This window comes from Mus caroli, unplaced genomic scaffold (genome assembly GCF_978045245.1).
Source record: "Mus caroli unplaced genomic scaffold, Mus_caroli_1 scaffold_4, whole genome shotgun sequence".
NCBI classification, from domain to species: Eukaryota; Metazoa; Chordata; class Mammalia; order Rodentia; family Muridae; genus Mus; species Mus caroli.
In genome coordinates this window covers 96,242,602-96,266,249 of record NW_028227259.1, presented here as the reverse complement: position 1 = coordinate 96,266,249, position 23,648 = coordinate 96,242,602, and the positions used below count along the sequence as shown (strand labels likewise).

Here is a 23,648-nt window from a genome sequence, read left to right as displayed (position 1 = left end):
CTCACAACCATCTGTAATTGGTTCTAATGCCCTCTTCTGGTGTGTCTGAAGACAGCTACAGTGTACTCATATACATGAAATAAACAAGTAAATCCTATAAACAAAAAAACAGAGGCCGAAATATGTGGCTCAGGCTGGCCTTGAATTTGACATTCTCCTACCTCAGGCTCTCAAGTGCTGGGTTTACAGGCAGCTGTCACCACAGCTGGGTTCTTCTCATTTTTTTTTTCTCCCCTGCCTCTTCATTCACTATACTCTCCTGTATTCCACCCCAAACACATGTTCTGTTAGTCAGAAGCACTAGTCTAGCATACCTAAAGCCCTAGATTTGAGTCAACCTAGGACTCACACAAACCCAGAAACAATGGAACCATTGTGTGAAGAAAACACTGGGTTTGCTGCTTCAGGAGAGAACTGGAACAAGGCAAAACAAAAGGAAAACAAATGGTTTTTCTCTTTCTTGTTTCTTATGTTTTGAAAAAAACAAACAAACAAAACAGAAAGTGAGAATATCTAAAGAAGAATTCTCTCAGTATAAAAGTGTTCCAGGGGCTGGAGAGATGGTTCAGTGGTTAAGAGCACTGACTGCTCTTCCAGAAGTCCAGATCCTGAGTTCAATTCCCAGCAACCACATGGTGGCTCACAACTATCTATAATGGGATGTGATGTCCTCTTCTGGTGTATCTGAAGAAAGCAACAGTGTACTCATATACATAAAATAAGTATACTAATTAAATAAAAGAATTCTAAAGCAAAATAAAGATGAGGCTGTGTAAGCCGCCTGTAGCTGCCTGCAGCCACACTAACTGGGTTCCTGAGTGGGAGGCCAGAGCTGTATGGGAGAGAATGACAAGAGAAATAATGGAGGCCAAGACATGTTTCTGTTCAAGGCCCTCCCAAGTTTACTAAGAGTCTGTGCTTCCTTCTTAGAATTGGGAACAAAACACCCAGGGAAGGAGTTACAGAGACAAAGTTCGTAGCTGTGATGAAAGGATGGACCATTTAGAGACTGCCGTATCCAGGGATCCATCCCATAATCAGCTTCTAAACGCTGACACCATTGCATACACTAGCAAGATTTTGCTGAAAGGACCCAAATATAGCTGTCTCTTGTGAGACGATGCCAGGGCCTAGCAAACACAGGAGTGAATGTTCACAGTCAGCTATTGGATGTATCACAGGGCTCCCAATGGAGAAGCTAGAGAAAGTACCCAAGGAGCTAAAGGGATCTGCAACCCTATTGTTGGAACAACATGATGTACTAACCAGAACCCCGGAGCTCTTGTCTCTAGCTGCATATGTATCGAAAGATGGCCTAGTCGGCCATCAATGGAAAGAGAGACCCATTGGACTTGCAAACTTTATATGCCCCAATATAGGGGAATGCCAGGGCCAAAAGAATGGGAATGGGTGGGTAGGGAAGTGGGGGGCGCTATGGGGGACTTTTGGGATAGCATTGGAAATGTAATTGAGGAAAATATGTAATAAAAATATTAAAAATCAAAAAAAAAAAGTCTGTGCTTAAAAAGTGGGAGGCCCATCCCCCGCCAATCCATTCTTGGTGCCTGTTGCCAGCCTGTAGGTAGATCTGCCCGATGCTGTCTCCGAAATATCTCAAGGGCCTCTCAGCAGATAGCAGTGTCCTAGAGAAGAGCAGCAGCAGGTGACAGAACAATAGAGCCATCTAAGTCAGAAGGTTCCACCCCAGGTGTTCTCATACTCAGTGGCCGCAAGGTCAAAGTCAGCCTACTCAAGGCTGGGGGAGGCTACAAGGCTGGGTGTCAGGAGCCATGATGGGACAAGCTAATAACTGGCAGGTGATCATCCTGAAGTGGCCTGCTTGGGATTATTGTGTGATCTGCAACAGGTGAGCCCTCATTGAGCAAGGTTATGAGGGACTCATTTTAGGAAGGATTCCTGCTATTAATATGCTTTTCCTGTTATTATTAAACATGTATAACAATCACTAAGTAGTAGTGCACCCCTTTGGAGCAGATCTCTGAAGACCCATGAAGATGTACTATCTTGTAGTGATGCTATATAGACAAATAGATGACTTAAGTCTTAATGACGGCCAGTCGTGGTGGCGTGCGCCTTTAATCCCAGCACTTGGGAGGCAGAGGCAGGTGGATTTCTGAGTTCGAGGCCAGCCTGGTCTACAGAGTGAGTTCCAGGACAACCAGGGCAATACAGAGAAACCCTGTCTTGAAAAAACCAAAAAAAAAAAAAAAAAGAAAACGTCTTAATGATGATCCTATAAGAATTCCTAAAATTATTTCTGTGATTAAGCTCTTTTATAATGGGACTATTATTAGGTCCTTTTCTTCTGCAATGAGAACTCTGTCAGTCTCCCAAGTGTTACTAGTTAATTGCTCTTAGGTGGTAACCAGACTTTCCAAGAGGTTGTAAAACAATTAACCAAAGGTCATAAAAAGAGAACTAACAATTTATTATAGATGCCAGGACAGAAGAGAAAATATTGACTGGGTTTATCTATACAAAACTTTATTTATAACTTAGTTATAATTTTAACCCTTCAGTGAACCTGTGGAGCTGAGACAACTGATGGATGTTTAGCCAGATAATTACTCCTAATGGATATGCCTGTGGACATTCTCTGTTGTAAACTTCTATTTCAATTTATGATTTGATTTTCTGTGTGAACCTTTAATGAACTTTTTAACATGTGATCATGTATTCTGAATGATGTTTAAGGGCTGAGGACAAAGAGAAGAGTTGCCACACCATCTCCACTAGGATCTGTGTGACAAGTTCCACAGACTGAGGTGGTTGACCTCAAAAGGGGGAGGCCTCCTGGAACCAGTTGTGGAACTCTTCGTCGGAGAAAAAATATTGAGCCGTAGTTCTCATGTCAATCTATCTGTTTTGTTTTCTCTTATTCCTTTTCTTATTTACATATTCCTGATAGCCTAGGTCAAGATCTTAAGTGAGAATAATGAGTAAGAAACCATCCCTAGAGATGGGGTCACCATGACCTTATCCCCAGGGAAACCAACACTTTAATTTCTAAATCATTTACAAAACTATTATGTATGATAGATAAAACCTTTCCCAGCAATAAAATTTCATATGGCTACAAATGTATCATCGGAGGTGGGTTTTGGTATATGGTAAAGAAAGCCTTAATTAGAAAGAATTAAAATAGTTTAAATTTACATATTGAAGATTTATAAAAAAAAAATCAGGCATTAGATGTTAAATAATAATTGACCATGGGGCTGGAGAGTTAGTTCAGTGGTTAAGAGCACTGACTGTTAAAGATTTATTAACCTGCTCCTGGAAATATGCCACTAGCCTTGGACAACAGCCCCCACTGAATACATCCTTTTAGAATTGTTATATTTTGATGATTTATAATGATGTTACCTGTTCTGTTTGTGATTCACTGAAAACATAGTTTCAGAGTTGTAATGCTTGGATAATTTTTGCGCTTTACTGTGCCAAATGATTTTTGTTGGTATCTGTGATTGTTTCCCTGGATATAGTTTCTACGAGATGTAATGTTTGGTTTTTTAATGTATAAAATCCCCAGCTTGAGAGCCGCAGAATACACTAGATTCAAACTGCCTCTGTGTTTGTTTCTGTTTGTCATTGCTAAATCCTTACCCACTTAGCTTTGAGGACCCTCATTCCAGGGACCCCCATACCCGACTAGAGTGGTCCGTGGCAAAGAGTCAAAACTGGGGGACAGGAGTAAGAGGGATGGCAGTGAGAAGAACTGAGCTGAGGAGAAGTTTTTAGACAGAACACTTTTAGATTAGAAGAAGAATGCAGAGTGGAATAACTTAGAAATTATGGGTAACATAAAATACTAAGAGAGCAATGTGCAGAATGCAGAGGGAAAGAGTCAAGAAGATGTCACAGAGAACAGAAGGAGCAGGCAGGCTTCTCCTTACCATGGGACAGAACAGGTAATATGTAATAAAGATTTCTTTCGTGCTGGTGAGATGGCTCAGTGGGTAAGAGCACCCGACTGCTCTTCCGAAGGTCCAGAGTTCAAATCCCAGCAACCACATGGTGGCTCACAACCATCCGTAACGAGATCTGGCGCCCTCTTCTGGAGTGTCTGAAGACAGCTACAGTGTACTTACATATAATAAATAAATCTTTAAAAAAAAAAAAAAAGATTTCTTTCTCTATGTAATAAAGAATGGAGCACAGTTTTCATCCAGAATGAGTGAGTTCTTTCTGCACCAGTGCTTGGTCTTTTGCTCCATATACATAGGTAAGTATGGATGTGTGTGTAAGTATGTAATTGTGAGAATGTATGCAAGCTGGGCCCAACTGGGCTGAATGAAATTGAATAAATGAGCATGAATGAAGCTGAATATGAATTTATGTGAGATTGTGCATATTCGCTTATGTAAAAGCTTTTCCTCTGTTAGTGTTATTCTCTTCACCTAGTTCAATAGAAGTTTATTTCTCCAAACTTCCCCCCAGCCTGAAAGCAAGAGGCATCTGGACAGTAGGGAAAAGGCTCGAGCAATTGATCCTTTACTTAATCTCTTGCTGTTTTAGGATGAGGCGCTGAGTGCCAGAGACTGCAGTTTCTGGCCTCAGAGGATGACAGAAGGCAGGTCAGCTACAACAGCATGGTAACTTAGATAAGTAAACCTTTTATTATACTGCAACCCTAAATTTCTCATAAGACAAAGTCCTACCTTCTGTCTACACTCTTCCCCCTCTGTTGCCTCAAGAAGAACTGATAAGAAGAAACATCCTGGGGCTGGCCCCCAGCAGATGGGGGGGGTCCCCTAGCCTAGGTCACAAAGATGATAATAGAGAAGTCACAAAGAAGCAGTAGAAGCAAAAATATCTCCTTTGCCCTTGTGTTGGGGCCGCCTGCGGCTCTCATGTCCGGGTTCGAGCCTGGAAGGCATCTTGGAATCTGGAAGAAAAGAGGGAGCCTAGGTGGGTTGAGAAATAATGGAACCAAGACAACTAGTCTGCTCAAGGTTCAAATTTTTAATGGCGGACACACTTTATAAAAGGGGGGGGGGAGTCCAAACCCGCCAATTCATCCTTGGAGCCTGGAACCAGCTGCAGGGTGTAATCTCCAGAATAGCTCCAAGGTCTCTCAGCAGGTAGCAGTATCTTGAAGAGGAACAGCAGCAGTGGCAGAACAATAGAGTGATCTAGGGAGGAAGGCTCCACCCTAGATAATCTCCTTAGTGGCAGCAAGGTCAAGGTCTGGCTCAGCCTGCTTCAGGCTTATGGGAGGCTACACCCTGGCATGGAGTATGTGTGAAAAAAAAATCAAAAACCAAAAACACAGTGACAAATGAGCTCAGTTCCAGGGAATTGTACCTTGTATCCTCAAAGAAGTTCTCGGCTTTGGTTTTCAAACATATTTACATTTATTTATTTTATGTGTATGAATGTTTTTGCCTATATGCATGTTTGTGCACCACTTGAATGGCTGGTGTTCTCAAAGGTAAGAAGAGGGCATCAGATCCTCTGGCACTGGATTTAGAGATGATGGTGAGCTGCCATGTGGGTGTAGGGAATCAAACTTGGGTCCTCTACAAATGCAGCAAGTACACTTAACCAATGAGCCATCACTCCAGGCCCCACAAAAGAAGTGTATGGTATCTCAGATTGGGTCTATGGGCAAGGGAGCAGGGGAGGAGAAAATAGGTTTTCCTATGGATCTTGGGTTGCTCAGGGCAGTAGACACATCACAGGTATTTATAAACAATGTATTTAAATTACTAAGTGTTTCAGTTAGGGTTTTACTCTTATAAGGACAACATTTAATTGGGGTTGACTTACAGTTTCAGAGGTTCAGTCCATTATCTTTAGGGCAAGAGCATGGCAGTGCTCAGGCAGGCATGGTGCAGGAGGAGCTGAGAATTCATCATGTTCAGAAGGTAAACAGGAAACGAATGGCTCCCATGTGGTTAGGAGGAAGGTCTTGTTGGTCACCCCCACACCCCCACAGTGACACACTCCCTCCAACAAGGACACAGCCACTCCAACAAGGCCACACTTCCTAATAGTTCCACTGCTTGAGCCAAGCATATCCAAACTGCCACACTAAGGTATGATAGCACATCTTTAAGTTAAACAATAGGAAAAGACAATAGGAAAATACCTTGGCCCTGAATTTATCACAAACTAAGCCAGACCTAGTGCTGTTTGTGTTCTTTTTAGGCTCTTGAAATATTAAAATAATTAAAAATGACAAAATATGGTATTTCAATTTTTTTTAAAAAAAGATTTATTTATTATTTGATACCGAATTCTGTCTGCATGTTTGTCTGCAGGCCAGAGAGGGCACCAGATCTCATTACAGATGATTGTGAGCCACCATGTGATTGCTGGGAATTGAATGCAAGACCTCTGGAAGAACAGTCAGTGCTCTCAACCTCTGAGCCATCTCTCCAGCCTGGTATTTCAGTTTTTAAGGTGTGTGTGTGTGTGTATGTGTGTGTCTGCTTAGACTGCAAGGTGGTTTTCCTCTTCTATCATCAGTCTCAGGAATCAAACTCAGGTCAGTAGGTTTCCATAGCAACCATTTTTACCTTCTGGGCCAGTTCACTGAATGGTACAACAAGTCATCCCAAATTTAGTAACTTAATACAAAGTCTCTTATCTATTTACTATTGTTCATTGGGCAGAGCTCTAAGAGGTGACTGGTCACCTCTCTCATGGGAATTTGTGCTGGGGCTGTGACATCCATGATGGCCTCTAATTCTCCAGGGTCACATGATGTCTCACCACTCAGTAGTCTAAACAAGCTTCTGCCATGGCAGTTGTGAAAGAACCTAGTGGGGAAACCCCCACTCAATTCCCAATTCGGCGTGCACCCAAAGCATCACGAACAGACCATCTTGATGTAAATACACGAGGTAGTTAATGGCGGAGCTCTGGGTCAAAACATATCTCATGCAGGAGATAGTGGATTCGACCACGAGGCTTGAAAGTTAGGGGTTTTAATAGAAAAGGGTGTGGGGCTGGGGGAGGAATTGGCACGGTTTCACATGATTGGTCCATTTAAACATCAGCAGACTGTACATGCAGATCAAGGTAACAGCCGAGCATCTGGTTAACATTTAACTTAGGTCAGAAGGGCGGGAGATAGGGAGGTGCCGGGCCAGTCCAGACATGTCATTCCCTTTATCTTTATGGCCAAGCAGCCTTAGGAATGTCTTAAAGACAGGCCTGCCCGGGCATGTCCTGGACTGTTCTGCTATGTTCTCAGCCCCAGGTTTCAAAGCTCACAAACAACTCTTTGGACTATTTGACATAAATTACATGAATCACAGGTCTCAAGTTTTATTTTCTTTCAGTTGGACCCCAAAGAAGGTGGTGGAGCTCGTTCCCACCAGGTCTAACAGCGACAGAACTGTGTTAGCTGTCAGACTCTGCTGGTAAAGGCAGGCCAAGATGCCAGACCATCTCACAGGGGAGAAAGTTAAACTCCTTTTGATGAGACAATGAGCAGGAATCTTCATAAAGAGCAAGACTGACTGGCAGTAACACTGTGCCAGTCTATTCACGGGGTTATTTAAGAGCATGTTGCTTTGCTGGGTGTAGCTCTGTGGTTCAGTGAGGCCTGGGGTATATAATAAATGCTAACAGTAAACACATGACTCCTTTCAACAGAGAGATAGACAGTGACCATGTGACTAACCCTGAGTGCCACCTCAATCTTTTCGATTTAACATGGAACCTGAAAGGTGCAAGGATCCTCAGTTCCAGGACAGTCTGGGCTATCCAGCAAGTTACAGACTTGTCTAGGCTACAAGTGATACCCTGCCCTGCCGCCCAACCCCCAAAGTTAAAATAGTAATTGAAAGAGTTCTCTTCCTACTCTCACCACCACCTGTCTAACCATCTCTTCTTGGAGTCTGGGGAGAAAATTCTTCACTTCTGAGTCCTGAATTGTGGGACATCAAAAAGCACTAGTGGTTATTCATTCTTAAGTGTCCTTGTTCTCCTTGGATACAGTTTTATGACTTTATGTACGGAGCGGTCACGTCAGCCTGTCCATCAAAGGGTGCTGTCTTAGTCAGGGTTTCTATTCCTGCACAAACATCATGACCAAGAAGCAGTTGAGGAGGAAAGGGTTTATTCGGATTACACTTCCATTCTACTGTTCATCACCAAAGGAAGTCAGGACTGGAACTCAAACAGGTCAGGGAGCAGGAGCTGATGCAGAGGCCATGGAGGGATGTTCATTACTGGCTTGCCTTGCCTGGCTTGCTCAGCCTGCTCTCTTATAGAACCCAAGACTACCAGGCCAGAGATGGTCCCACCTACAAGGGGCCTTTCCCCCTTGATCCCTAATTGAGAAAATGCCCCACAGCCAGATCTCATGGAGGCATTTCCTCAACTGAAGCTCCTTTCTCTGTGATAACTCCAGCTGTGTCAAATTGACACAAAACTAGCTAGTACAGGTGCTAACCTTGACCCAAGCACCTGCCTTTCCTGGGGCCATTTGCTTGCATGCCTAGAGACAAGGGTGGTGTCCCATCTGCAGGTGACGTGTGATTCTATGGCAATTAAAACAATAGCTTCATTAGTGGTACAGGCAAATCCATTGACCAGAAATGAGGAAGTCCCAAGGAGTATTGAGAAACTGATTCGAACCTGGCCAAAAGTTCACTGCCACATGGAAAATAAGGAACTAAACAGAAGGGCATTCAGGCCAGGTTGTGCCAGGCACTGGTGTAAGATGGAAATCACTGTTATTTCAGGAACACATGTTGCTTTTAAAAACCTGCTGATATCTTCTGTAATTAGGATATTCTTCTTCTGTCATTGTGCTCAGTATATTTTAAAAATGTTGGTTTGGTCAGCTGTGCTAAGAGGAAGTAAGAATTTTTTTTTTTTTTTTTTTTTTTTTTTTTTTTTTTTTTTGTCCAGCCAGAGATTTAAAGGGGAAGTAGACAGAAGAAATAGCAAAAGAGTCTCACTGGGGAGGCAAACAGAGGACAGGACACTAAGATACTCTCAAAGTTGCCTCTATTTCCCTATCTCCACAGTCTGTCGCTATTCCAGTGACTCAGATAAAGATAAGAAGGGACCTCAAGCGTATGACACCATTGTGTACAGCTGTGATCGAAACACTGGGAAAACTGAGACAGGATGATCAGGACTCTGAGCCCAGCTAGGGCTACACAGTAAGAGCATCTCAAACACCAAACACAAACAAAGCAAGGTGGACCTTAATGTTCTAGGTGTGGTGGCCCATAACTGTGTTCCCAGTTCCCAGGAGACTAAGATGGGGTGGGTAGGATAGTTACGATAAATTCAAGACCACCAGCTGACACGTCAGCATGGATGGGAGGAATCTTACAAGGTCCTAACCCTAGACAAAGAGTTAAAGGCAATTAATGACTGACAAGAGTCATTAGTTTCCCAGGGATGATGGCACTAAATGGTTATCTACTACCATGTGGTCAGTCCTATAAGCAATGTTAAATGGACTCTGGGTTGTGTTTATATGGCTATTCACATATATGTGATAGTAATTTTAAAAGGCCATGACTTTGGGGAGGGGTGCAGGAGGGGTTAAGAGAGGAGAGTGAGAGAAATGATATAATATTACACACATCTATGAACTTGAAGAAGGTGTTGTGCTGGAATTAGGGATCAGGGCTGGAATGGGTGGTAGCTGTCTATGGAGTTTGTACTCTGGGATGAACCAGCCACTGGTATTTGATTTAGAAGTCAGAGGTGGGGACAGGAGTCTAGTGAGCAACCTGTGAGTGACAAGCATCGAAGGTTACTTAGAAAAGCCTTTTCCTAGTTAACGAACAAAAAGATACTGGGATTGCAGCAAAAGCCCAACCCCTGCTTGAAAATGGGGGCCTAGCATGTCCCCTGAAACAGAATGTGGCACCGGGCAGAGCAGCTGATAGGTAGAGGTGGATGCTTCAGAAGTTCAAGGTCATCCTTCTACATTTGAGTTCCACGCCGGCCCAGGATACAGGAGACTGTCTCTTTCAAAAAAGACAGAGAATCTGAAGCAGCTGTTTCAAGATGCTTTAATTTCTGTCATATTCTATGGGTCTAACAAATCGCTATAGCCATTATAAATCAAAAGTTTAGCTTGGCAGTGGTGGCACACGCCTTTAATCCCAGCACTTGGGAGGCAGAGGCAGGTGGATTTCTGAGTTCGAGGCCAGCCTGGTCTACAGAGTGAGTTCCAGGACAGCCAGGGCTACACAGAGAAACCCTGTCTGGAAAAAAAGAAAAGAAAAGACAAGGCCCTGGGTTTGATTCCCCGGCACATCAGAAACCCGTGTTGTCAGCACTGGACAAGTAGAAGCAAGATCACAAGGTCATCATTTTCCTACATAGCAACATGGAGGCTACACGAAGCTCTGTCTTAAAATTGAAAAAATAAAGGGAAAAAAAACCAGTAGAGTGAAATAAAAATCTAAAAGAAAATGAGAGAGAGAGAGAGAGAGAGAGAGAGAGAGAGAGAGAGAGAGAGAAGAGGTACGTGCATGGAACCTACATGCATCTATCCTTATTCTTTAGTTTAGGTCACTTACAATCCTTAATACAAAGTAATAACATGGACACCACCACCATTTGGAAATTATGACAACAAGAAGAAGAAGAAGAAGAAGAAGAAGAAGAAGAAGAAGAAGAAGAAGAAGAAGAAGAAGAAGGAGGAGGAGGAGGAGGAGGAAGAGGAGGAGGGGGAGGAGGGGGGGGGAGGAGGAGGGGGAGGGGGAGGGGCAAGGGGAGGGGGAGGAAAGGAGGGGGAGGAGGGGAGGGGAGAGGGAGGAGGAGAACAGGGGGGACAGGGAGGGGAGGGGAAGGGGGAGGGAAGGAAGGGAGGGGAGAGGAGAGAGAGAAATCTGTGTAGGTGCAACTGTCCTGAGTCTAACTAACTATGTAGTACACCAGCAACAGTGTAACTTTCATCTAAATTCAGTTTTTTCATTGCACATAACTCCTCTCTCTCTCTCTCTCTCTCTCTCTCTCTCATTTTCTTTTAGATTTTATTTTACTCTGCTGGGTTTTTTCCTTTATCTATTTTTTTCAATTTTAAGGCAGAGCTTCTTTTGTGTGCTTCTACTTTGTTTTCTTTCCTCTTTTGAGACAAGGTCTCCCTCTATGGTACAGGCTGCCTCCAGTGTCACGATTATTTGAGTGTTTTCCATCCTGGTGGGCTGACTCCTTAATGATAAGGACACTGGCCTGGCCAAGAAAATGTCAGTTCAGATCTTCCCCTGCAGATGGCATTAGTGACTGATGAGCCTCTCAGCTGTTGAACACTGAAATCTATCCCAAGCTGGTAAAGGCTAACTTCTCAAGGTTGCTTCCAGTCCGCTGATTAAGCACCACAGGGATATTTAAGGCAGGTCTACATCTGAGATATGTCAGAATTTGGGGACATGCCAGTTTGCCTCAAGGACTACTCTCTCCCCACGGCTTTGCTAGGTATTACTTTGCACCCGGCTTCCCTACTTGCCTTTTCCCATTAACGAAATCACACCCACATCCCGCCATATCCCAACTCCAGTTCCTCTTACAACCTGTACAGCACTTCTCTCTGCTTCATAATAGGGCTGCCGCGTGTTTGTGTGTTTGTATGTGTGTGCCAGTCACGGAACTAACCCTTATTCAACTGATGATGACAAAGTAGACAATAAACACCTGCTCTACTTGACTTGCTTCTCTGTTAACGCCCTTTATCAGGACACAGACAGAGCCTTTCAAAATCTGATCTCCGAGGGCTTGGCACCACAAACCCTACAGCATAAGGCCTAGACTACTCAACAGTTAACTCCCTTGCCTTCAGTCTGTGGAGGCAAACGCCTCCTTCTCACTTTCTTGAGGACACACTCTGACTTATTCCTGAAGACCCAGTTCAACCCAACAAGGCAAATGTCTCTGCAGGCACAAATCAGCAGGCACCTTGTAAAAGCATTCGCTACATTGTACTTAAATCTTCCAAGGAACCCGGGAGATCCTCTGGAGTAAGGGAAACCGCGCGTCCAGCCGGGGTTCCCCATGCTTGGCCCACCGTGGGCCCTCAGCAGAGATCTGAAGGAGAAAGAAAGCGGCTGAGCAAACGGGGAAGGGCGATTTCAGTTCCCTGGATGACCGCGCCGCCTGCAGGGAGAGGATGCAGGCGCAACGCCCGCCGAATCGCAGGGGCCGCTGCAGGGCACATGACTGAAGGCCTCCGCCCGGCCCCTCCCGCTTCCCGGCGCAGTCGCCAGCCGTCACCATCAGTGCTGCCGCGGCTTGCTGGCGAGCCCCACCGGCCCGCGTCACCGCTCTGCGCGCTCCCTGCACCTCCCTGGCTGCAGCAGCCGGAGAAAACGAAAGCCAGGCGGCCCGAGCACTCGCGATCGCGCCGGCTCTGCTGCTCATCCCGGTACCTACTCCAGGGCTGTGCGCACCGCGCGGGCGGCGGCTGAACACGCACAGAGAGGGTGCGGGAGCCGCAGGGCCCCCCCCGGCTTTGGGCGGCTGCTGCTCGGCCTTGGCCGAGGCTTGTTCCAGCTCGCCGTTCGGTCCCGGGCCTGGCCGGTGAGCCGCGCGCAGTATGGGCAGATGCTGCTTCTACACGGCGGGGACGCTGTCTCTGCTGCTGCTGGTGACCAGCGTCACGCTGCTAGTGGCTCGAGTCTTTCAGAAGGCGGTAGACCAGACGATCGAGAAGGTGAGGCAGGCTGGTGTGTGTGTGTGTGTGTGTGTGTGTGTGTGTGTGTGCGTGTGTGTGTGTGTTTGGTGTCTTTCCAGGCCACCCTCCCATTGCGGACCCTGTGTGGGGAGAGTTGCGTTGGCGCCGAGCCTGCAGAACACAGCTCTTGTTTGCCTCCCTGGGCTGGCAGGATGTGGAGACTTGAGGTGACTCTTCCCTTTAAATAACCTGTAAGTCTACAGATCTCGACTTTGTAGAAAAGCCTTGAGTTTCCGTTCTATCCTTAGCAATTCTCCACACCCCTCTACGCACCCGGTCTATGTTGAGCCCTGTTTCCCTCGCACTTGACAAAGAAATAGAAATGCGTAAAAGCACCGCAGAAGAGGCTGGCTTTGTAGGCTTGCCCGCGCAGCCTTTGAAACGGAGTGAGCCTGGGGATGAGAAGTGGGTGAGAGGTCTATTGTGTTCTTGCCTTCCTGGGCTGGACAGGGTAGGGTAGGGCAGGGCAGGGCAGGGCAGGGCAGGGCAGAGCAGATGGCAAACAGGCTAGGCTTTAGGAATGGGTGACATTTTATCCATTGCAGTTAGTGCTTAGCGGCTCTGTGTCTCGCAGACAGCCCTGTCTCTGTTTCATACTTGTGCTCATCAGCCATTACTTGGGTAATTAAAGAATTTGGACCTGTCTCCCAGGGTGGTTGATAGGGCCTGAAAACTGGTCATGTGGAAGACTTCTCCATCCTGGGGCCACCCGGGTCACTTCTTTCTTTTACCCTTTCACCCGCATTCACCAAGCACGGTGGAAAGAGGAACTGGAGAGAGTTACTAGGGTCACCTTTTCCTTTAAAAATAAAGAGCTAGACAAATGAGTCACTGGGGTAGCCTTTCTCATTAGCATCATTCTTATGCATAATGTCTCCCTGATCTCTGTTGCTGTCTCCCAGGTACAAAAGTTTAGGCTTGGAGTCACTGTATTCCAGATTAATAAAATTAGTTGACTTATTCCAAATGCCAATAGATGACGTTCCTAAATAGAGATTCCCAGTAGTAACCAGTTACTTGGAGTCTGGCAATTAAAGATTTTTTTTTAAGTGTCAAGGCAAAGCCTTATTCAAGCCTTAATGAGATGGCTTTGCCAAGAGAAGACCAAGCCTACTGTGTGAGCTTCTCAAAGACCATTGTTGCCCTGATTGTGTGTGTTCAAGGAGAAAAACAAACCCTTTCTCTCTTCCCCACATCCAAATTCAAGGCTAGTCTTAAACTCTTGCTTTGGTAGCGTGAGTAAGGAATACAACAGTCAGAATATGATTTGTGGATCCACGTGTGTGTGTGTGTGTGTGTGTGTGTGTGCGCGCGTGCATGTGTCTGGGTGTTTTGGGGGGGGGTATCTGGTAAGATAAAGGTTTCTCCTAGCACCTCAGCCATAAACACCGATTCTCGTGAATTCGTTTTTATTCAGGGAGGGGTATCTATTTGGGAAGTAGTGTTCCAGGACCTGAGTTTCTGATGGCCACAAGTGCTTTTCTTCCTGGGAAGAACCTGACTGATAAGTTATAGCATAACACTAGACTTACAGAACTGCCCAGCCTGAGCTGCAAAGCAGGTGCACCACGTGATGTCTTATAGGAAGGAAATAGACTCATTTCAGTAGATGGAATGGGGATGCTGTAAGTGAACCTGAAGCTACCAGTGTGCACTTTCCTGGGAAACCAGTAGGGTCATCCCAAACAGAGAGAAAGACCAAGGAGGACTTTACAGATGAGAAGGGCAAGGAATGAATGTTGGCTCCATGCTCCTGATGAGAAGCCCGGGACTACTTGTGGGATCTTTTTGTTTTCCTTTTGAGATAGAGTGTCATTATGTAGCCCAGGCTGGTCCTTGAACACACAGCTCTTGTCTCAGACTCCCGGGTGCTAGGATCGATCACAAGCATGTACCATGACACCTGGTTCTATCATCTTTTCCAAGGAAAAGAGTGTGCTTTCCCTCCTGGGCTATTGTCAGTGTTTAATGATATGATAGCCACTTTGTTTTTATTAGAAGCCATTGAGTCTGAGAGCAGGAATCAGACATCTTGCGTTCAGATCCTAAATGTACCACTCTGCAGCTTCAACTTTGAGCAAGTTACTTAACTTCTCTAAGCCCCGATTTCTTTTCTTGTGAAAGTGGGAATGGGAAGTGTGAGCCGCTATCTTAGCCACTCAGTTGTGTTTCCATGAAGCTCCTGGGCTTTAAGCTTTGGGTCTCATGCTCACACAGGCCCTTCCAAAGCCCTGTGTTTAATTTTATGCCCAAGTTTTTCCTCCTACAAAGGCCCCTTCAAATCACCGAAGCTTCAGGATCCATAAAACCTGTATCTGTGGGCTAAGCATAAACTTCACACTTACGACGGCACACAGGACTGGGTGATCAGTTTGTGACAGACATCATTATTTCCAGGAGTAGCCAGTAGTAGTTCTATGGGGTAGTTCATTCATATGTTGACTTTAATATGACCCACATTGTGATATAATCTACACCAATACTGCCAGTTCTCACTGTTTTCCTTTGAAGATTGTCCATGCCTCAACTTGTGTAACATCAAAAATAGGAGGGGGAGGAGGTTAACATTCAGAAGCTCAGGTTAGGCCAATTTCAGGGGAAGTTTGGTAAGATAATTGCTATGCAAATTGATCCCAGAGATAATTTAGTAAAATAAAGTGCCTGCCACACAAGCACGGGGACCTGAGATTAGATCCCCTGAACCTGCATAAGAAGCTGGATGAGGCAGCATGCACCTGTGACCCCAGCACTCTGGAGGCAGAGACAGGAGGATCTCTGGGACTTCTGGCCAGCAAGCCTGCCAATGGCGAGTTCTAGAGTCAGCGAAAGACCCTATCTCAAATAAATAAACAAGCAAATAAATGAGATGTGGTTGAAGAAGACACTCAGAAGCCGGGCGTGGTGGCGCACGCCTTTAATCCCAGCACTCGGGAGGCAGAGGCAGGCGGATTTCTGAGTTCGAGGCCAGCCTGGTCTACAAAGTGAGTTCCAGGACAGCCAGAGCTATACAGAGAAACCCTGTCTCGAAAAACCAAAAAAAAAAAAAAAAAAAAAAGAAGACACTCAGCATTGACCTCTGGAGTCCACATGCATGTGGACACATGTGCACATGTAGTCACACATATAGCCACATCACCCATATGCACACGTCAAAAACAATAACAGAAAGGAAGAAAGAAAACACAGCTCTAGAGTGACAAAATGGACTGAAGCGATACTTTTATTTTGGCAGGTAAATATAGTGGATACTTTTATTTTGGTAGGTAAGTATAGTGGCCGGAGTGGTTTTTGGAACCAAATGTCCCAGCTGCCTGCTACTTGCCATGACCAAAATTTAGACACAAGCATTGGTAGGAAGTAATCAAGTTTATTCAAAGTCAGCCTTGAAGATATTAGCAGGGCTAGCTTCCCAACTGTCTGCCTCGGGGGTTGTTTATGGGAGATGTGAGGTATAGAAGGGAAATTGAGGCTACAGCTGGGCAGGGTCTGAACATCATGATGATAGATCTTGAAGGTAGAACTTCATGATGATAGATCTTGTTTTTTTCTCTTTCTTTCTTTCTTTTGGTTTTTTTTTTTTTTGTTTTGTTTTGTTTTGTTTTTTTTTTTTTTTTTTTTTTTTTGGAGGCAGGGTCTCACTCTGTAGCCCTGGATGGCCTGGAACTCATAGAGATCCGCCTTGGCCTCCCACATGTTGGCATTAAATGCAGGTCACCACCCAGGCTGGATCTTGGATCTTGATTCCTGCTGCTTGCTAATCTAAAGAAAGATCTAGCAGTTCATCATCTTAACCATGCAGATGGATGCCAAATTAGAGTCTCCTGGGAAGAGAGGACCCTCAGCATAGACAGGGTCTCCATCAGATTGGCCTATGATGTATAGGAGAGGCAGCTCACTGAGCGGGCCAGGGAGTGCATCAACAAGCATGTTCCCCATGGTCTCCGCTTCAGTTTCTGCTCCAGGCTCCTGCCTTTTTTTCCTCCAGCTTCCCTCAGTGAGGCACTGTGATGTGGAAACATAAGCCAAAAAAACTATTCTTTGCCCGTCTTGCTTTTGGTCAGAGATTTATGACAGTGACAGAAAAATAACTAGAACAATGAGTTCCTTCAACCAAATGATTACAGAGGCTGGGAGGCCAAAAGTCGGGACAATTTCAAAGGAGCTGCTGTTACTGGACCCAGGCGTACTGGTTCCCACTAATGACAAGCCTCATCCTGAGAAAGCCATGTTGTCCTTGTTTTGGTTCTCATTTGCAGAGGTGTGGATGCACCTTGCTCCTCTTCAGCTCGATTGCGCTCTCTCTCTCACTCTCTCTCTCTCTCTCTCTCTCTCACACACACACACACACACACATACACACACACACACACACACACCATTCCTGGCGGTACTAAGGCATCAACACCACCTTCGGCATGCACTGGAGGCTTTCTGAAGATAGGTTTGCACAGATAGGCCTAGCAGACTGCTTCCCACCGTGAGGTGGTGTGATGCTTGTACAATGTAACCAGAATCTGAGAGGTGGAAGCAGGAAGACCAGAGGTTTGGGATTATCCTCATCCACATAGAGAGTTCCAACCTGGCTCGGTGACACTGTGTCTCAAAAAATAAACACACAAGCACCCTCGGAGAGCCTGGAAGGAGGAGCCTTGGGGTTGTCTTTATTCCATAGCCCAGCTCATCACTTTGATACCTAACACAGTGCCTGCTATATTGTAGGAACATACTGATTTAATCTTTTTTGGGAAGCAAACCCTGGGGTCTCTGTACATGCTGAACAAGCTATGTCTGAGCTCTACCTCCAGCAACTATGTAATCTCCAAGGACTTTTTCTTGCAGCTTGACCTTATTCCCCTAGTTATTTCCATTCAAAGTTACAAATTAATGCTTGCTGTGTCTCCAAAACACCAAGCTGGGGTTATGCTGCTATGACTCAGTAGTAGAATGCTTCATCGCTGTGGTAAATGTCCTATGTTTAATCCTTCTGATCAGGAAGGAGGCGAGAGATCATGACTTAGTGTTTAGAGCTACAACTACAACAGTAAACAAGACAGAGTGTCCGCCAAAAGCCAAGAAGACTTAGACTCTACGGTTTTTGATTAAAACAAAACAAAACAACACCCCCCTCCCCCAAATGTTAGAAATCACCTTATTTGTTATTCTACTTTCAGGAAACAGACTCAGGATGCTAACTGGCTTATGGAAAGGCCAGGGGAGCAGTAGGCTCGCGAGCTTGGTCACCTGATACTGAACCTGTTTTCCCACCTTATGGCTGATGCCATTTCAGTTCCCAGGATTGCCTTGCCCTGCCCGTGTGTACTTGCTCGTATAAGGGTGAGCAGCCTCTCCATCCAGAAGACTGTGGGTTTGGATAATGAATACTGTGGCCACCTCTCACCTGACCCCGTGCCACATGGTCTTCCCATAATTCTATTGTCTGTCATGTCTTAGCATGGGAGGGGGCCCAGTCTTTAAGGAGCATAGACCCCCTTCATGCAAGAGGATTTCTTTTCTCTTTTTTTCTCTTCTCTTCTCTTTTCTTTTCTTTCTTTCTTTCTTTCTTTCTTTCTTTCTTTCTTTCTTTCTTTCTTTCTTTCTTTCTTTCTTTCTTTTTTTCTTTCTTTCTTTCTTCCTTCCTTCCTTCCTTCCTTCCTTCCTTCCTTCCTTCCTTCCTTCCTTTCTATAAAGCTGGAAGGGGAAGCTCTTGAGTTAGAGATGACCCTATCAGGCCTCCTGAGAGTATAATACAAACTGGATAGTCAGCAGGAACCCAGCTTCCTTTGCTTACACATCTAACCCTGGCTGTTTACTGCCCTGGGGCTTCCCCACCACTGTGTGGCTCCAGCTGTTGTCCTCAGGAAATGCTGGCTTCTTAGTGTCTCCTTTGCAAGTTGATAACCTTGGTGTGGTTGGCTCTTCACCCAGGTAGGACTCGAGAGTTATAAACAGGCATGTGAATAAGTTCCTTAAAGGATTCTTGACTCCTCAGCAGCCCTTTCTTCAGTCTATTCAAAACATGATCTTGTCACATGACACTCATATGCTTCCTTCAACCTTGTCAGTCTGAGCTGACAGAAAGTGTCCTCACAGCTACCAGTTATGACAGTGGAAGAGACCAGTAGTTGTCAGCATTGTCCCCAGACTCTGGGGCAGTGGTTCTCAACCTTCCTAATGCTGCAACCCCTTCCTAATGCTCAGCCTTCCTCAGAATGTGGTGATCCCAGACCATACAGTTATTTTTGTTGCTACTTCTTATGTAATTTTGCTACTGTTCTGAATCATAATGTAAATATCTGATATGTAAGGTATCTGATATGTGACCCCCAAAGGGGTTGAGACCCACAGGTTAAGAACTACTGCTCTAGGGGAATACAGCATCTATTGTGGAGGCGTAGAGATGCCAGACTCATTAGGAACAGTAGCACCAGGCTATGGAGCTGGGGATGGTGATGGTTTCAGCCCATCTTCATTCCTTGGGATGGGAGTTCAGGCTGAGGTCATTATTACTAATACTGCCATTATCTGGCACATTTACAGGAAAAGACAGAGATAGAGGCGTAGGAAGGTTCTTGGCAGCCACTTGATTTACTGTTCAGTAAAGTGCAACATTTCCCTCTGTCAGGCCACAGCCAAAGGGCCATCTGGTCTGCCAGACATCTGCTTGCTTCGCAGAGAAGAGTCAGCCTGCGGGAGTAAGCTCATTATTGAAAAGATGCATTGCTGGCCAAGGGAGTAGACACGCATGACCCATATTATCAGATCCATCACACACTTGCAGGACTTAGAGAGGGGGCTGCTTTTAATCAAAGCTAGTAACCAGTCAGAAGCAACCAAAGAAAAATAAACCCTGCCCTGGGTTCCAACTCTTCACGTTCTCTCTCTCTTTTGAGACACAGTCTCCTGTAAACCAGCTGACCTTGAACTCTCAGAGTAGGGGAGGAGGCTGAACTCACACCCTACCTGATCTTCCTGCCACCTAGTCACCAGCGCTGGCCACACCCAGCAGTTTGCTTTCTTTCTAAAAGTGCTTTCGGGATACACTTTGTCCTCCATTGTTTAGTGAGTGTTACAGGAATGTGTACTGCTTGTGAGGCAGAGTGCATGCTAGGCAGAGAGCTACACGTATGTAAACAAGACGGGTGGGGGCCAGGGCGGAGAATTCCCTGTCCTTGGAAAACTGTAATCAAATTCAAACTTCTGCTGGCCTCTTTCTACTCTTGAAGCTGTTAAGGATTTGTGTGTTTTTGTTTCTCTGAACTGTACATCCTAATGCTTACAGCAGGAGAATTAAAACCAAAGCTGGAGATGAGTATGTCGACCTCAGTTCAAATCCCCAGAACTGAGGTAAAAGCTAGACATAGTAGTGCAATGCCTGATGGGATCTGTAATCCCAGTGTTCCTCCAGCAAGGTGAGGGATGGGCAGAGGGAGTCTCCATGACAGCCAGATAGTTGGGCCGGGGCAGTCTGGAAACAAACAACAAAGAGACCCTGTCTCAAACTAGATAGAAGGCAAGGACTGTCACCTGAGGCATGTATTAGTCCATACTCATGTACACACAAACACACACTATATATATATATAGTGTGTGTATATGTATATATACACACACATACAAACATATTAATTATATCGTATACTATATATATATACTATATATAGTATATGAAATAATATGTTAATGATCAATTAAATAATATATATTGTATGTATATATATATTCACATGCAAAAAATAAAATAAAATTTTAACAATTTGAGAAAATACACTAACACATCCCTACTTAAGCAGAGCAAGGACATCTTCATAGGTCAGGTAAACTTTACTTTGTAGTCACAAAGCCAGAGAGAGAAAGGCAGAAATGATATATGACTATTGTTACTAAAATTACTTTTGATTTTGTGGCGTCCCTAAGAGGGTCTCAGGGACTTCTAGGGGTCCAGAGACCATATTCATCCAGTTTTAATTAAATTAATAATGCTGACTTTCTAGGATTATTTACATAGACTATTGACATTAATTATATTATACATGTTATAATAATATATTATATACAACATGTATATCGTTTCTTATTGTAACATGTACAATGTATAGTTATAACAATTATAATCTATACCTATGTTTTTTTTTTCTGTAAGACCTATTTGGAAACTATATTACTAATACTTTCAAAGCAGCCAGAGTTTGTTTAGTGTGCTGTTCATTTACTGTGTCTTTCTTGTGTGTCAATAAGTTCAGTGTCAAAACAGAGTTTTGCAATGGATGGATGGGTGATGAATGCCTTGTAATCCCAGGACTTGGAAAGCTTAGGCAGGAGAATTGAGGCCAGCATGTGCTGCAGAGTAAGTTACAGGCTAGCCTGGACAAAATGGTGTTCTGTCTCAATAGCAGAAAAAAAAAAGTAAATAAATAAATAACAATAAAAAAGAGCCAAACCAATCAAAAGCCCCAAGTTTGGGGCCATTGAAGATTCAGGCTCTGGGAATCTCTTGTTTTTTAATGTGTTCTTCAATAACTTGAGGAGAACATTGGTCTCTTCATAACTCGGGGATGCCCTTCTCTGGCATCGGCCCCACAGAGTTTTCAATCTGTAGCACACAATTTAGTATTCTAAGCTAGCTTGCAAGTCTTTTTTAAAAGGTAAGAATCCTGTCATACTTAGTGTTGTTTCATCTCCTATTGCCAAACTCAATGACTTATACAAAACAAAACGGTGAGGAGCCAGGGTATAGCTCAGTGGAAGCCTAGCTCAGTGGATACCTAGCACTCGATTTAGTCCCTAGATTTAGTCCCTAGCACCATAAAAAAAGAGGGAAGAGGAGGGAGGGAAAGAAAAGAGGAAGGAAGGGATGAACAAGAAGTTCAGTAAAAGCCTTTGCATGGATGGAAGGTTCGATGGGTTCAAATTCTGTCTTTGGAAGAGTTTGTTTGCTTCCTGTGTGGCTTTCCATTGGCTCTCACCCTGTAGGACAAGTCGTCACATACCTACCCCTGGAAGGGTTTATCCCTTTAAAATCTAGAAACTTGGGCCAAAGAGATTGCTGAGAGGGTCAAGGTGTTTGTTGTGCAAGCTGGTTGATCCAGTTTCAACACCCTGAACCATGGGAAGGTAGGAGATGAGAATCAACTCTGTAAAGTTGTCCTTTGACCTCCACAGTCACGTCCTAGCACATGCCCCCTGCCTCATCAGGTGCATGCACAACAAACAAACAGAGTAAAATTTGGATATGTTATCTAGTGATGCAGGTTTCTGTTACATGTCTGTGCTGTGCACTGTGAGCCCCACTGAGTCCTGGGTAGCAGCAGCCAACAGCGCAGGCCCGGGGCCAGCCCTGCTCTGTTAGCCCACTTGAGCTGCTTTCTTACACCACCAGGCTTCTGAACAACAGAATACATTTCTCACCGTTCTGAGGGTTGGGAGAGTCAAGGCCCTGACAGATTCAGCACCTGGTAAAGAAACAGTGGGACAAGTTAGGGCTTATCTGGGGGTGGTAGGGTGCAGACTATTAGCACAGGGAGGGCCTGGGAGGGAGAACAGCTGTGCACCACAGCCTGAGGGTAGTGGCCCATCACACTGCAGCCACAGCCAGGGTATAGAGAGAGGATTACCTTAGGTTTTAGAGTCTCCCTCCTCCTTTCTATCCTTGAACTTCAGCCCCTGGGATCCTGTCAGTCATATTCAGGGTGGGCTGTTCCCTTTCATTTAAGCTGCTCAAAACCAATCTTACAGACACACCCAGTGGTGCATTTCCTAGATGATTTAAATCCATAATGATAATGAAGATTAATTATCACAGGCATCCATCCCATTCATAAGGACTTTGTTCTTGTGACTGTCACTTCCTGACACTGTCACCTTGGGGTTGAGGATTTCGACACAGAAGTTTTGAAGAGCCAGAAGCATTCAGATCCCAACACCCACTGTTCTCACACCTCCTAGTGTCTAGCAAATGTCCCTCGCCCTCAGACTTGTTGTCTTTCTTAGAGAAACCTCTCTCTGTGCCTCACCTTCTCTACCAAAAGCAGAAAATGAGAGGTAGCTTGGGGGCTTACATGTTTGACAAATGTCGGTAAAGGCTTGTTTCTGTGTAGAAGTGAATACTGTTTCTGATTTGACCACAACCTGCTTCTCTCTCTAACCCCCCCACCCCCTACGGGCTTTGTAGTGGCTTCTACATCTCTTCCAGAGATGTAGTGTCATCAGCCACCACAAGTCCTGGTTTTTAAGATGCATTTTTTCTAATTGAAAATTCAGATTATATTTATCTATGGTTACAATATGATGTTGTTTGTTTGTTTGTTTTTGTTTGTTTGTTTTTAGAACAGCCTGGAATGGGTAAATCAAGCTATTTAACACATCCCATCTGACGTATTTATCTGCAGGGGCTGGGTCAGGGTGTGGGTCGTGGATAGATGAGAACAGTTTAAAAATCTACTCAGCTGTTTTCAAGTATGTTGTTGGTGTTAACTACAGTTACTCTGATGGACGGTAGGTCTCTTCAACTTATTCTTCTTATCTGGTTGAAATTCTCATTTTGACAGCATCTCTCCTTACCCTCCATAATGAAGGTCCCATTCAAAGGGACACTGTACTCATTACCAGGAATGGAAGCAGAGACAGATAAACAGGCCAGTGGGAATCACATCACAAGGTTCATACATAAGATATAATCATAACCAAACAGGTTTGAAACAATGAGTCAGCCTGCACAGGTTACAGACAAAGTATGCTCATTGTTTCCATGGCTGCACTTTATTTAATCCCGTCTTAAAATAATTTTTGTCACCCACTCCCTGGCTCCCCGCCCAACCTCCCTGCACACAAAGGTTGCCCTGGTCTGGATGTTCACGGCTTCTCCAAAGCTCTGTGTTGAAACCTCCCCCACCCCCTTACTAGTTTTAGATTTCCTTCTGGTAGTTACCCTACCCCCTTTAGACCTGTTGGTCTCTGCCTGCAGTTTCTGATC

General features: G+C 44.8%; 1 protein-coding gene across 1 annotated transcript in view; it reads left to right on the top strand.

The window, feature by feature from the left end:
* The first annotated feature begins 12,234 nt into the window (after window positions 1-12,234).
* Scarb2 (scavenger receptor class B member 2) overlaps window positions 12,235-23,648 on the top strand; it is a 57,621-nt gene continuing 46,207 nt past the window's right edge. The window contains exon 1 of the mRNA XM_085836854.1: window positions 12,235-12,658. Coding sequence (XP_085692980.1) covers window positions 12,542-12,658 — 117 coding nt within the window. The 5' untranslated portion in view covers window positions 12,235-12,541. The remainder of the gene's footprint in view (window positions 12,659-23,648) is intronic.